Genomic DNA, 12,771 nt, shown 5'->3' on the forward strand with positions numbered 1-12,771 from the left:
TATATATTCCATTGAGTCGGTATTAAATTCATCAAAGTCGGCCTGAATTAAAAAACAATCTTCACGCAAGAGCAAAATTACGATATTGATATTGCTTCTTTTCCTACCATGTTGTTTTGCTGTTCAGAAGCGGACCGTCTTGATCGTATATAAATCAAGAGATCATCCCATAACTGGTTTGCAATAATGTTGCACCTATTGGGGATCATTGAACGTTGATACGGTCACTGAATATTATCATAAACAATTCCAAGGGAGTTGCATATCGAACAAACGAAAATTTTAATTCGAAAGTTTCGGGATCCGTCGTGTATGTTTCCTAACCTTAATTTATGAATTATCGGCATCAACATAAATCTGAATATTGCAAATATACACCTTGTACAAAACGACCTTGCTTTTTTAAACATGTGATTGTTATTCAATAATTTCAATTTTTGCAGGATCTGCTGATAGCGGTATAGCTGAGCAACCTTCCGTGATGACTGCAGAAATGAGGGTTCTGCAGGAGGTCCTGGACTCTGAGGCCGTTTACGTATCAGACCTGAACGAGGTCATAGAGGTTCGTATCTTTTTTCGTCACTATATCTGCTCAATTTAGAGTCCTTTCTGGCAAAACTAAAATCGTGCAAATATAATATAAATGAAACAGAATTGACGATGGGAATAATTGAATTTGGTGTCCTTCAGGGTTCTGTTCTCGGCGATCTATAATCCAATACCTATATACCCTAGGGCCTAGACAATGAAATATCAGATTTAACTATTTGTAGATGATGTTGCGAGCTATTTATAATATAATATCACTTTGAAACATAGAGCATTAGTAAAATGTGATGAAAACAATTACTCTTTTGATCGGTACCACAAAAGTCCAAAAAGAAACCACGGATAACACCTCGATCATATAAAATTAGGAAGGAAAATCAAAAATATAAGTAAATACTTGAAAAAATAGGTGCTTCTTGGTTCCCAAATCATATGTGCTAATTATCCAACAGAGGAAATGCAAAACATGAAAATTAGGAAACCAGATGGCCCCTGATGATACCCTTGAGGAAGGCCATTGACAAAGACGTCGTATATATAAGCAAACGCGAATTGAGAATCAGAGATCGTAGATCCGAGCACAGCTGACATTGGTCACGTTGTACCTCCTGGTTTAATGGCCCTATCTCATTTAAACTGTTGATTATTAAGAATCGTGGTCCACTATCCACTTAATTGACTGGGTCTGTTCGACCGCAGTGGTGAGACTTTGAACCGTTTCGTTTCCTATTCAATGAATTCGACTGTGTGCGCCTCTTTTGACCTTCGCTTATGTTGATTAGATGAGTCACTTCGATGCCTGTGTGTTACCTTCGCTTTCCGTTAATTTGGAGGTTATGTTGTTTTGCCAACGGGAAAAGGATGGGCACATATATGACAGGACAATTGATTCTTTCGATTCGAATCGGTCTATAGATGGGTATGTCGTCATGTTAGAAAAAAATAGGCGTAATATACATAATTATCTAGATAATTTATGAGCATCTTGTGATGTTTGGCTTCTTCAATCGTGTGTACACTCTAGGTTTAATATTATGACTGATATATTGGTAATATAGTATAAAAATAAATATGTGTTTGCACGATTATTTGTGGTTTGGTGTTGGAATATTATTTTCTTGAATGACTGTTAGGTTAGGCTTGTTACTGATGAATAAGTCAGATGACAGATTTTGAAATCCCTGTTCCAGAGTTCTGATGAACTTCTGTATTTGGAATGACTTCAAGGACTACAATGTATCTTGTACAAAGCACTTTTTGGTTGGCTAGCGATGACGACGCATTCTGTCACCAGGTGATCCTGAATTTCTTCATCTTCCCCACAGAATCTGCACTCGTCGTTTTCTGCTAGACTCATTCTCATGGAGTGCTTTCTGTGAGGAATCAAGTGAGGAGATATAGCATTTTCTTGCTGAGATTTAGATACTTCGTAGATCAAAATTTTTGGAATGATCCAACCTAGGAAAATTCTGCCAGAATGTTTCACTTCAGGTTCTCTCCTTCTTCCTTCTGAAACTCTCTCATGTAGGTATATTTGCCTATACTACAGAAAGGTTCTGGGCTTATGAAAGTAGTAGTTACTTCCTTTCTGCAGGCAAGTTTGTTGGCCTTTTCATTTCCTTAAATTCCCGATTGATTGGGATCCCAGACTAAACAGACCTTGTTATTCTTGCCTATTTCATTGAGTTTCCTTCGGCACTCTTATACCATCTTAAAATAGATGTGTGAATTGTGAGCTCAATGCTTTGAATGCAGCCTGACTGTCAGAATGTATCGTTAGATCACATTTCTGCTAGTTTCTTACTAGGTTCATTTCTAAACATCTTTCGATTGGAAATACTTCAAAATGCCGTAAATCACTCTGATTGGTGTTTCAAACAACAAGGTGTATATGTACACCTTGTATTTTATATTTTTTCTTTATTGAAAATCTTATTAATCTAAATGTTTAAATGAAAACAGAGTAATTTTGTATAGCCCCTTCAACTTATATTATTTTTAAGGCCATTCTGGCCATTAGTTCTTGGATTCTTTATTACCGTCACCTATCCTATTCGGCAGGTGACAAAAAGTCCCCCGACCATAGGCGTAACACGCGACCGGCCTAATGGACCAACACAGATAACGAGAAAAGCGTGAAAAATAGAGTCTTTCCATAAAATGAAGCAAATTCGGCGTCGATCCGCACAAATCCGACGCGGGATTAGTTAATGGGTTATCCAAGACCTCGTTTCCGCTCCGGTGCGTCCGAAGACGCACAAAAACCGTTCGGAAATTCCTCCAGATAAGTAAACTTCCTGTCTTGAGTAGTTCACCGGTTCACCGTTTTAGAAACGTACTTACGGTTGCCATATGTGTGCGTTACTGAGACCAGCGTAATAATGTGCCATTTCGACGCCATGTTGTCCGAGAAACATGAACTCGTTCACGGTTTGTTTTTCGGTCAGTGGCGTCCGTCGATGAGAATTTTGCTAGGGCCTACTATTTCATCTCGAATCATCAAGAAATGAGGAGCACATAACTGTAGATGGGTGTACATGTGGTCTCCAAGTTTTCATTTGGCGCTCAAAAACTCCTAACTTCACAACTTCCTTTTTTTATAAATTTTCTCTTGAGTTTTCAATCTTTCAATATTTTCATCTTCTAATAAGTAAGGTCCAATCACACCTACAGCCCAAAAACCAAACCTAACAGTAACATGTTGAAGATGAAGAGATTTTTCAACAATTATTCTTGGATTTTCCGAGCTCCAAATGTGACAATTCTGCTTATTAATCCTTGTTTTTTTTGTTTTCGAAATTAATAGATTCTGAAACTTCTAGATCTACCGAAAATGCCCGTATAGTAACTAAAAATGCCTAGAATAGTAGATTATTATTCGATTTGGTATAGTTTGTGTACTTACTGAATTAACACTCTCATAAACTATCAGAAACAAAAGTGTCAAATAAAATCCATTGAGAATCAACAATGTTGACTTTTCTCACTGGATACGGTATGATTTCATAATTGTGATACGAATCCAATATTGCTAAATGTTCTCGTTCGCGGATTCGATAGTGCTATCAAAGTTTTCGAGGAATTATTTATTACTCATTGTCTACGTTGTTGATCCTTTTGTTGTTGAACTTGCGATATAGGTATTTGCAATTCTAATTAGGTAATGTTTGTATTCTATAACTTATCATTAGACCAATTAAACTCTAAGAGAACTCTTTTCATAAAGTGTGAATGTGATTATGGTATAGTGTTGAATAATTGACGTAATTAAAACCAGATCGTTCACTGAATTGCTCGAGGCAGGCTGTGGAATTATGGACATGTTCGTATACAGCGTGTTCCTGAATTGGAGATACAAAATAAAATGACACATTCCTCTCATCATTTTGAGGAAAAAAGTCTTATAAACGCTTTGTTTTCGAGATAAAGGAGGTTGATGTTTGTTATTTTTTTTCAAGAGTTTTCTGTTAGCACATTCTCTTCACAAGATATTTAACTGAAATTTGAAGTTCTCATCGTGTGATATGCTAATTTTGAATGCAAATGTAAAGGGTGTTTTTTTTAGAGCTATAGAACTTTAAATTGCAATAAAACAACGATGGATTATTCGATTGACATGAATTTTATTTATCCCCAAGATAATCTTGGCATTACATTTTAAATATGATTTCTGGCATATGACCGCCACGGCTGGCTCGGATGTAGTCCAATCTGGACGTCCAATTTTCGATAAATTTTTCCAACATTTGTGGCTGTATATCGGCAATAACACGGCGACTGTTGTCTTCCAAATGGTCAAGGGTTTGTGGCTTATCCGCATAGACCAATGACTTTACATAGCCCCACAGAAAGTAGTCTAGCGGTGTTAAATCACAAGTCCAAAACGTGAAATTAGGCGGTCACCAAACGTGTCTTTCAAAAAATCGATTGTGGCACGAGCTGTGTGACATGTTGCGCCGTCTTGTTGGAACCACAGCTCCTGGACATCATGGTTGTTCAATTCAGGAATGAAAAAGTTAGTAATCATGGTTCTATACCGATCACCATTGACTGTAACGTTCTGGCGATCATCGTTTTTGAAGAAGTACGGACCAATGATTCCACCAGCCCATAAAACGTACCAAACAGTCAGTTTTTCTGGATGTAACGGTGTTTCGACATACACTTGAGGATTAGCTTTTCTCCGAATGCGGCAGTTTTGTTTGTTGACGTAGCCATTCAATCAGAAGTGCGCTTCATCGCTAAACGAAATAAAATGGACGTAGTGCGCGATACGTATTCCGCACAGAACAATTATTTTCGAAATAAAATTGCACTATATGCAAGCGTTGTCAGGCGTGAGTCTATTCATGATGAATTGCCAAACCAAACTGAGAATAAATCACTTGACAGCTGTTGAATCGGTAGCCATATTGAACAGTAATGCCAACTTAAAGTTATATACCTCGAAAAAAAACACCCGTTAGTTTTGTAGTACCTGCTATAATAAAAAAAAGTAGTTTTATGAGCACCAATTGAATTCTTAAAGATTCAATTGACGCGAAGTTAACTTCCTGTACCTTCGCAGAACGCTCAAAAAAAAAAAGATCGAACGTACTTCCTGTCGATTTTGGATGACACGTCGTTCCTAGAATTCGAATTCTGCCGAATTCTTACGCGGACTTGACCAGTTCGTCGATTGGTATGCACCGCTATCGCCGTTGGACGACGTTCGGGTTTTCGTAGTATGATTTAGCTTGTTGCTTCATCCAAGAATGAATGAATCACTGCCATTGTCTGGATGCTAGATGCAATCGGTTAACAGGAAACACTCGACCGCGAAGAATATGCCTTGTTAACCGACTGGGAATTGGACGAGCGGGGACCTTTGAAACACTACTGAGTCACTGACTCGACGGGCCCATTAGCCGATTAACCTACAGATTGAACGCAGAAAAAAAAATTGCCTTTTACATGCTGCAATGTCAGAATCTGGTGGAACTGCATTTTAGCGCTTTATGTCGATGAGTATGTTTAACTGCTTTATCTCTTTGATGAACAAGACGATTTCGTAACTTTTCTAGGTAACAATACTCTGACTAAGCTTCCTTGTATGCTAAGAAATCTGCCCTACACTATTATCTCCATGATGACCACATACTAATATCCTCACCAAATTTCATGAAATTCGTACTGGTTAAATGCGAGATGTACCGGGAATTTCAAGTTTACGTATTCTCAAGCACGCGCCCTTTATTTTAAAAAACTAAAATTTGTTCAGGATCTTCTACCACCTGAAAATTGTAGAAGTCTTCTCCAGCGACTTTTTTCTGTTCTCAGATTTCAATAGAACTTTTTTCTTCTTCTTTTTCTTCTTATTATGTATTTCTACAACCCTAGGTGGGTTTTGACTGATTGGACTATAGCCTTCCATAATTTCAAGAGAATGCTCACTGAAAAGAAATTTAGAAGAGGTAATCATGGAAACTGAAGTATATTTTGGAGATTTAAACTATAAAACTTTACTATAAAAATATTGTATCGTCCTCAAAGGCAACTATATTGAATAATAAACTCAAATTTCATCAGTTTTTTGTCATTATCATATGATTTCGAAGCTGTAGTATCATAGGACTTTCTGAATGTGTAAAAATAACCCCTTTGAGAAACAAGGCAGATACCTAATCATTTTTTTCTTCCAGGGATACTTGAAACGTTGGAGGTCAGAACCAGATTGTGTTTTAGCCCCTCATTTAGATGCCTTATTCAGTAACATCGAGGAGATCTACGAATTCAACAAGTAAGTTGTTACTAGAGCTAACTAGTTAAAGAACATCTGTTTTCTCTCTCTTTACACAATGCTTCTATCTAGCCAATGTATTACACAAGTTTCTCAAATAATCCCACAACTTTACTCGAGCTTAAAGAACAAAACAAGATATAACAAACACCTATATAGGATATCCACAAAATCAAAAAAAAAAAAAAAAATTGAAGAGTTATCCATTCCTCTAGAGATCTAGGCAGTTGAGGCATAAAACAATTATTTGTTATAGAAGGAATAACACGGTTGATTCATAGGAACATTCTTAATTTCTTTTCCCCAGCAGCTCTAGGCTAAGTAATATCCATACCTAACTATTTTTCTCTATCATCTATCGACTCTTCTCACGATATTCCCTATTTTCCAGGAAATTCCTCGACCAGCTAAGAAACGCAGAAGGGGACTCCACCAAAATAGCCAACGTCTTCCTCCAGAACGACTCCGGCTTCTCAGTCTACCACGAGTACTGCCAGAACTACCCGCGCACAATGGACGTCATCGGCGACCTCACCAGAGACGACAAGATGGTGCCCATCTTCAGGGAGAAACAGATCGCCCTAGGTCACGCCCTGCCACTAGGTTCCTACCTCCTCAAACCCGTCCAGAGAATCCTCAAGTACCACCTGCTGCTGCAAAGGCTGTCCAAGCAGTGCGAACCGGAGCACAAGCACGTGGTGGACCTTGCGTTGACCACCATGACCGGCATAGCGTCTGACATCAACATGATGAAGAGGAAGCACGAGCACGCCGTTAGGGTGCAGGAGATACAGTCGCAGCTTTACGGGTGGAACGGGCCGGCTTTGACAGCTCTTGGTGAGCTGATCGCCGAAGGAACCTTCAGGGTGGTTGGTGCTAGAGGTAGGAGGCACGTCTTCCTCTTCGACAAGGTTTTCTTGATGACCAAAAGCAAGCAGGGCGGCGTTTTGGCCTACAAGTTTCATATCATGGTGAGTTGATTCATATTTGGTTTGCCGGAACACTGTTTGGTGGAACAGTTCTGAAGTTTAGAACACTAGGTCTAGTTATTTCCCATCACATGACCATTTTTGTCCCCAATTTCCCAAAAAGGCACTTCTGAGATCATTTCATTGGATCTACTTCTTTCTTTTACATTTCCTGAATTTACCAAATGTTATATATGTTAAATACTCTTGAATTGACGTATTGATAGCTATTTCATTTGCTAAACTTATATTTCAAGGGAAACATTCTTCTGTAAGATTTGAACAGACTAGCAAGTGATCCACATGGGCATTTATCATATTTAGCAATTTCTCATAACATCCAATTTGAGATGCATCTTTTCAAGTAGTATATATTCGATGCCTAAAATAGGATTGGGAGTTTCTTCCTTCTAGAGCTTCAATCGTTTAGAGACTCTGAGATATTTCCCTAAAACTCTTTCTCGACTTCCAGCATTGCTGTTACTCTTCATTATTAAATATAACCTACCCTGGATCGAACTCATGTTTAAAACGTTCATTTTGGTAGCATATTTTTGGATCTTATACCTGCCGGAACATACTGAAAAGGTAAAAGCAACTTTAACACCAATTTATTTTTTGCAGTGTTCGAATTTGATGTTGGTAGAACAGGTCAGAGGAGAGCCCTTGTCCTTCCAAGTCCTGCCCTTCGATAACCCAAGGCTCCAATGCACGATTCGCGCCAGGTCTCCTCAGCACAAGAGAGAATGGACCCTGCAGATTAAGAGGGTCATCTTGGAGAACTACAGCGCCGTTATACCTAACCACGCCAGACAGCTCGTCATGCAACTGGGGCAAGACATCAGCGAAATCGGTAGGTAGGTCGGTCCATTGGGATCTCTTCGCTCTACACCTATTAATGATGACTTTATATCATATAAAATACCCTTGTGGACTTTGAAGTAGGTAAATGTATTCGAATTTTGGAAGTAACACTCCTAACAGCTTTCTTTGGCTGTGATTATTGATATATGTTTTGTATGAAACCTGAAATACTAAAAACTCAAGAGAACAGAGAGCTTGAAGGAAAAATTTGCACATAGATGGACGTTAGTGCCTCTTGACTTCCTTTTTACATAAAAGTGTCTGGGTTTTGTTGTGAGAATTCCAGCTCAGATTGGAACAGTTCAGTGTCAATAAAGGTTGAAAAATATCATATATGAATATATAAAAAGAATCTCTTGAAAATGTAGAAAGCTGTCTGCGTTCCTATGTATCCAACAAAATACGTCAAAAAACTTTTGAACAATTCTTAAGACTCTATAGTAGAACGCGACACCAGGGCCACGCTCTAAAAAAGCTTGTATCTTCTTCCAGAGGAAACTGAGGAGAAGTGGACGCCGCTCAAACACTCCAGCAACACCCCCCACTACCTGGAACGTCGCAGCCGCATCCGTAAGACAGTAGACCCCTCTGGCCGTCGAGCCGCCTCCCAAGACCGTACCTTCCCCTCTCTGGCCAACTGGAGGCGCAAGTCCGAACCTGGCGTCATCCCTCAATACACCACCAAGACGCTGCCGCACAAGATCACCAAGCTGAAGAAGCAGAAGGCCGCCTCCAAGTTCTACACCGACCTGTCGGACTCGGAGAACTGCGAGGCCGTCACCGAGTCCACCGAGAGCCTCGCCAGCTCCAGGCCGGCCCTGGCCGGTTGCGAGGAACTGGACGGCGGCGGGGCGAGGGCCGAGCCGGACCTGGAACGCATAGTGTCCGACATCGTGAACGAGGAGTTCAAGAAACTGAAAAAGGGCGGCAAGAGGTCGTTGAGGGACAGCGAACCGACCCCGGAAGTTTGGATGGAGGAGGCGCCGACCAAGCTGCCGGCCAAGGCGGATTCCCTGCCGAGGTCGTTTCAGCTGAACGAGAGGGCCGGCAGCGGGGCCGAGAACTACCACAAGCACGTGTTGGACAAGTCGTTGAAGGAGAACGCCAGCGCACGTCTGGAGGATCAGCCAGAAAAGTGAGTATCTTTCAAACACGTTCTTCAATTGTCTAACCAACTTCCGAAAGCATAAAATGGCTCGAACTCTCAGTGGTCATGGTTGCAAGGATAAGATGAACAAGACCTTCTTCTATGTTTATACCGGTCAAGGATTGGAATCTCAGCCTTTAGATTTTTTGTGCTTCTGGGATTGTCTTCCCCAAACACAACTGTCTTACATATTCCTCTTCATCTGTACAGTTGAATTTCTTATAATCCCATCAGTTAATGCCCGATTACCTGTTTCTAGCTCCTATTAATGTATAATCATCATTTAACCAGGGGGTGGTGCTCAAATCAAACTTAAGGCACACCGACCTTAAGATCTTCTATATCATCCCTAAGGTTGATTATTGTTCCACTTATTGGTAGACCAAAAGTTACCCTTAACGTCTTTTGTACCATCCATTGAATAAGTTTAGATTCCGCTTCTGGGTAAACGAAGAAGTGAATCATTAATTAATTCTGAAGATACAGCATGACCATGAAGACAGAATTCTCAAAGGTTTTCACCAAATCTTATGATAATTCTGCTCAAATCCCTATTTCCACACCAACTTATGGGATCATTTTGTATTGGCAAACCTCCTTATACCCTTTAAAATTGCAAGGAAACAACAAATGCCAATCTTACCATTTTTTTACAGCGATCTCACTTCTCACATCGACGATTCAGAGCACCCCGACCACAAGATCTACAGAAAGTCCGCCATCCGAGTCAGTCTTCTCCAGAGGATACGTACCCTGATGTCCGAGCAGCAGAAGAAGACCTCCACCTCGCCTATATGGAAGCAGCAGCACTCCAGGAGCACGGGTGAAAGGATAGCCAACCCAGAGTACGTGGATCCCCAGAAGTTTATCCTGAACTCCAGCCGTTCCAGCTTGATCCAGGACAAAGTGGACGATCTCCTGGACGAACCGGAGCGTCTGGACATGACCATCAACGAAGACGACGTCATGACGGAGATCGAGAACCGTCTGCAGAAATCTTTGTCTTTGAACGACACCGGTCAGTTGGAAAAGTTCGGTTGTGTGTCCAGTTTGTCCATAAGCTCGTTCAATTCTAGTCAAAACGATGATAGTTACTACGAAAGCATTCTGGACGACCGTTTGGTTGAGGAATACGACAGGGACTCCAGCGGGGAGCTGATCTTGAAACAGGACAGTTTTAGAAGTACCGAAAACAGGTATATATCGAGACAGAACCAAACAGCAAAAACTGAATCTACAACCAAATCGACAATTTGCACCAGCAAATCGGAAGGGAGGTTATTCGAGAGGAAAACGATGATAAAAAGGCCTAATAAGGCCCCACCGCCGATTCCAGTGAAGCCCACACATCTGAAGAACGGCCACAAAAAAACTGAGACAATAAAGACTTACGAAGAAGACAGCACAAACAAAGATATCTGTGAGGAGAATCTGGCTGAAGTCATACCGACCAAAAGTTGGGTTAAGGCGATGGTGGGTAGGTTCGAATGACAGTTCAAGGACACCTAGGGTGGATTGTCATTTGTTGGACCCTGGACGGTTTCCGTTTAGCAAGTTTCTTTTTTAGTTAGCGCAATTTTTCGTTTTTTTGTTGAGTGTTTTCTCGCTGGACTAAGACTTATTTCATTTGTATCAAATGGTTTCGAATATTCTCTTCCGGTTGTGTATATAGTGTGAGTGTGAAGCAAGTACGAAATTCGCTTGAGTGATTCGTTTTCTGCACCGCTTACCTTTAAAACATTTTCTTCTCTATTTTCTTTGAACTGTTTGTTTATTTATTTGAATACTTTACGCTCGCTCGAAACTTGTCTCCATTCCGTTTGCAATTATTGGACTTTTTACTTTTTTAAAATCTCTATTGAAAATGTGAACAAAATAAACCGAGAATAAAAATATTGTTTTTCTACTTGTAAATCGGATATCAAAAAGTTGATATGTTGTAATGAGGAAAAGTGGCTGTTGCAGAATATTTTACTTGTTGACAATATTTAAAAGTTTATAAAGAACTTGTACGAGTCACTTTCAGTATATATTCTATCTTTATTAAGTAAAAATAGATAAATATCTACTTAACAATACAATGTGCCAAATAGATATCATCATTTAAATTATTGTTGAATAAAGTAATATAATTTTTGTAAAAACGTTATGCGTAATATTGAATATATTATTGACATGAACCTATTTTGTTTTCATTTTTATCACCCTATCCCCATTTGAATATAGGCTGGTGCATGAACATAAAGAAAGTAGAAAAAATCTGGACCCCAGTGGTTCTAATGGCTCTTTGAATACCTCAGAAAAATACTACAAAAAGAGAAATTTGCCTCTTATAAAGAAGGGATTGTTTATTCGAAAAGCAAAGATGAATGAATATGAGGCAATGCAAATTAAGAGCAGCGTTGGAGCAAATGTATATAACTATATTGATATATAAAGTAGATTTTTCAATAAAAAAAAAATGTGTTAATACTTTTGAAGCACCGGGACTTATTTAGTAAAGTTCTAAAGATTCGATTAAACAAAATTCAATGAAATAGGTAAGAATAACAGGGTCTGTTTGATCTTGGTTTCCGGTCACTGGGAATTAAAGGAAATAAAGAAGCAAACACACTTGTCAGAAAGGGAGCACAAACTAATTTCATTGGCGCAAAACCTTTCTGTGGTATAGGTGAATCTTCCTGGATTGGATCATTTCAAAAAGTTTCTTTGAAAATTTCATTCTGCAAGATTCAAGAAGTATTATTATCTTAGCAACAATCTGCTATCCTCCTCACTGGATTCCTGATAGAGTGTGCAGCCTCAAAAAGCAACTTATGAGTCTAGCAGAAAACGACTAGTACAGATTCTGCGGGAAGGAGGAAGAAACTCTGAATAAACTGGTGACAGAATTAATGCGTCGCCAACGCTAGCCATCGCAAAAAATGCTTTAAAGACTTTTAGTAATGAGAAAGCAATCTTCTTAAAGCCATCTCAGATACTGGAGTTCATTAGAACTCTGGAACTTGAGGGCGAGCTGTAGACTACAACACCTGATGACAAGAATAGCAGTATAATGAAACTTCTCTTAAATCTACATTCTACTACTCCACTAGATGATTCTTTTACATCCAACACATAAATAAAGTGGAAAAACTCTGCAATTGAAACCTTTTTTCCAATAAATATTGTAATGCAGAATATTATCGTAGGTATTACATATTTAACATATTCGATGGAAGTTTATTCAGCTATTACGAATTTCTTTCTGAACTTTCTCTATAATTTCGCTGCAACTCTATTCAACAGTTCACAAAACACAGCATGACACTATTTCAAGAATTCCATTTCAACCACTTTGCTACGAAACCTGATATCAAAAACTGTCTTTATCTACTCCATATCAAGTATCGAAAACCCTGCAATAAAAAAAACATTTCCTTCTCCTGTCAATAACCGATTACAAATAAAAGTCCACGATGTGA

At 39.3% G+C, this 12,771-nt stretch overlaps 1 protein-coding gene across 5 annotated transcripts in view; it reads left to right on the top strand.

Moving 5' to 3' along the window:
* The window catches only part of LOC123671993 (pleckstrin homology domain-containing family G member 3), a 135,073-nt gene extending 123,586 nt beyond the window's left edge, over positions 1-11,487 (top strand). For all 5 annotated transcript variants that reach the window (XM_045605928.1, XM_045605931.1, XM_045605930.1 and 2 more), the window contains 6 exons: positions 444-562; positions 6,231-6,328; positions 6,720-7,299; positions 7,921-8,149; positions 8,653-9,295; positions 9,964-11,487. In XM_045605928.1, the coding sequence (XP_045461884.1) occupies positions 444-562; positions 6,231-6,328; positions 6,720-7,299; positions 7,921-8,149; positions 8,653-9,295; positions 9,964-10,798 (2,504 nt within the window). In that variant the 3' untranslated portion in view covers positions 10,799-11,487. The remainder of the gene's footprint in view (positions 1-443; positions 563-6,230; positions 6,329-6,719; positions 7,300-7,920; positions 8,150-8,652; positions 9,296-9,963) is intronic.
* The last annotated feature ends 1,284 nt before the right edge of the window (positions 11,488-12,771 follow it).

The sequence above is a fragment of the Harmonia axyridis genome, chromosome 2 (genome assembly GCF_914767665.1).
Source record: "Harmonia axyridis chromosome 2, icHarAxyr1.1, whole genome shotgun sequence".
NCBI classification, from domain to species: domain Eukaryota; kingdom Metazoa; phylum Arthropoda; class Insecta; order Coleoptera; family Coccinellidae; genus Harmonia; species Harmonia axyridis.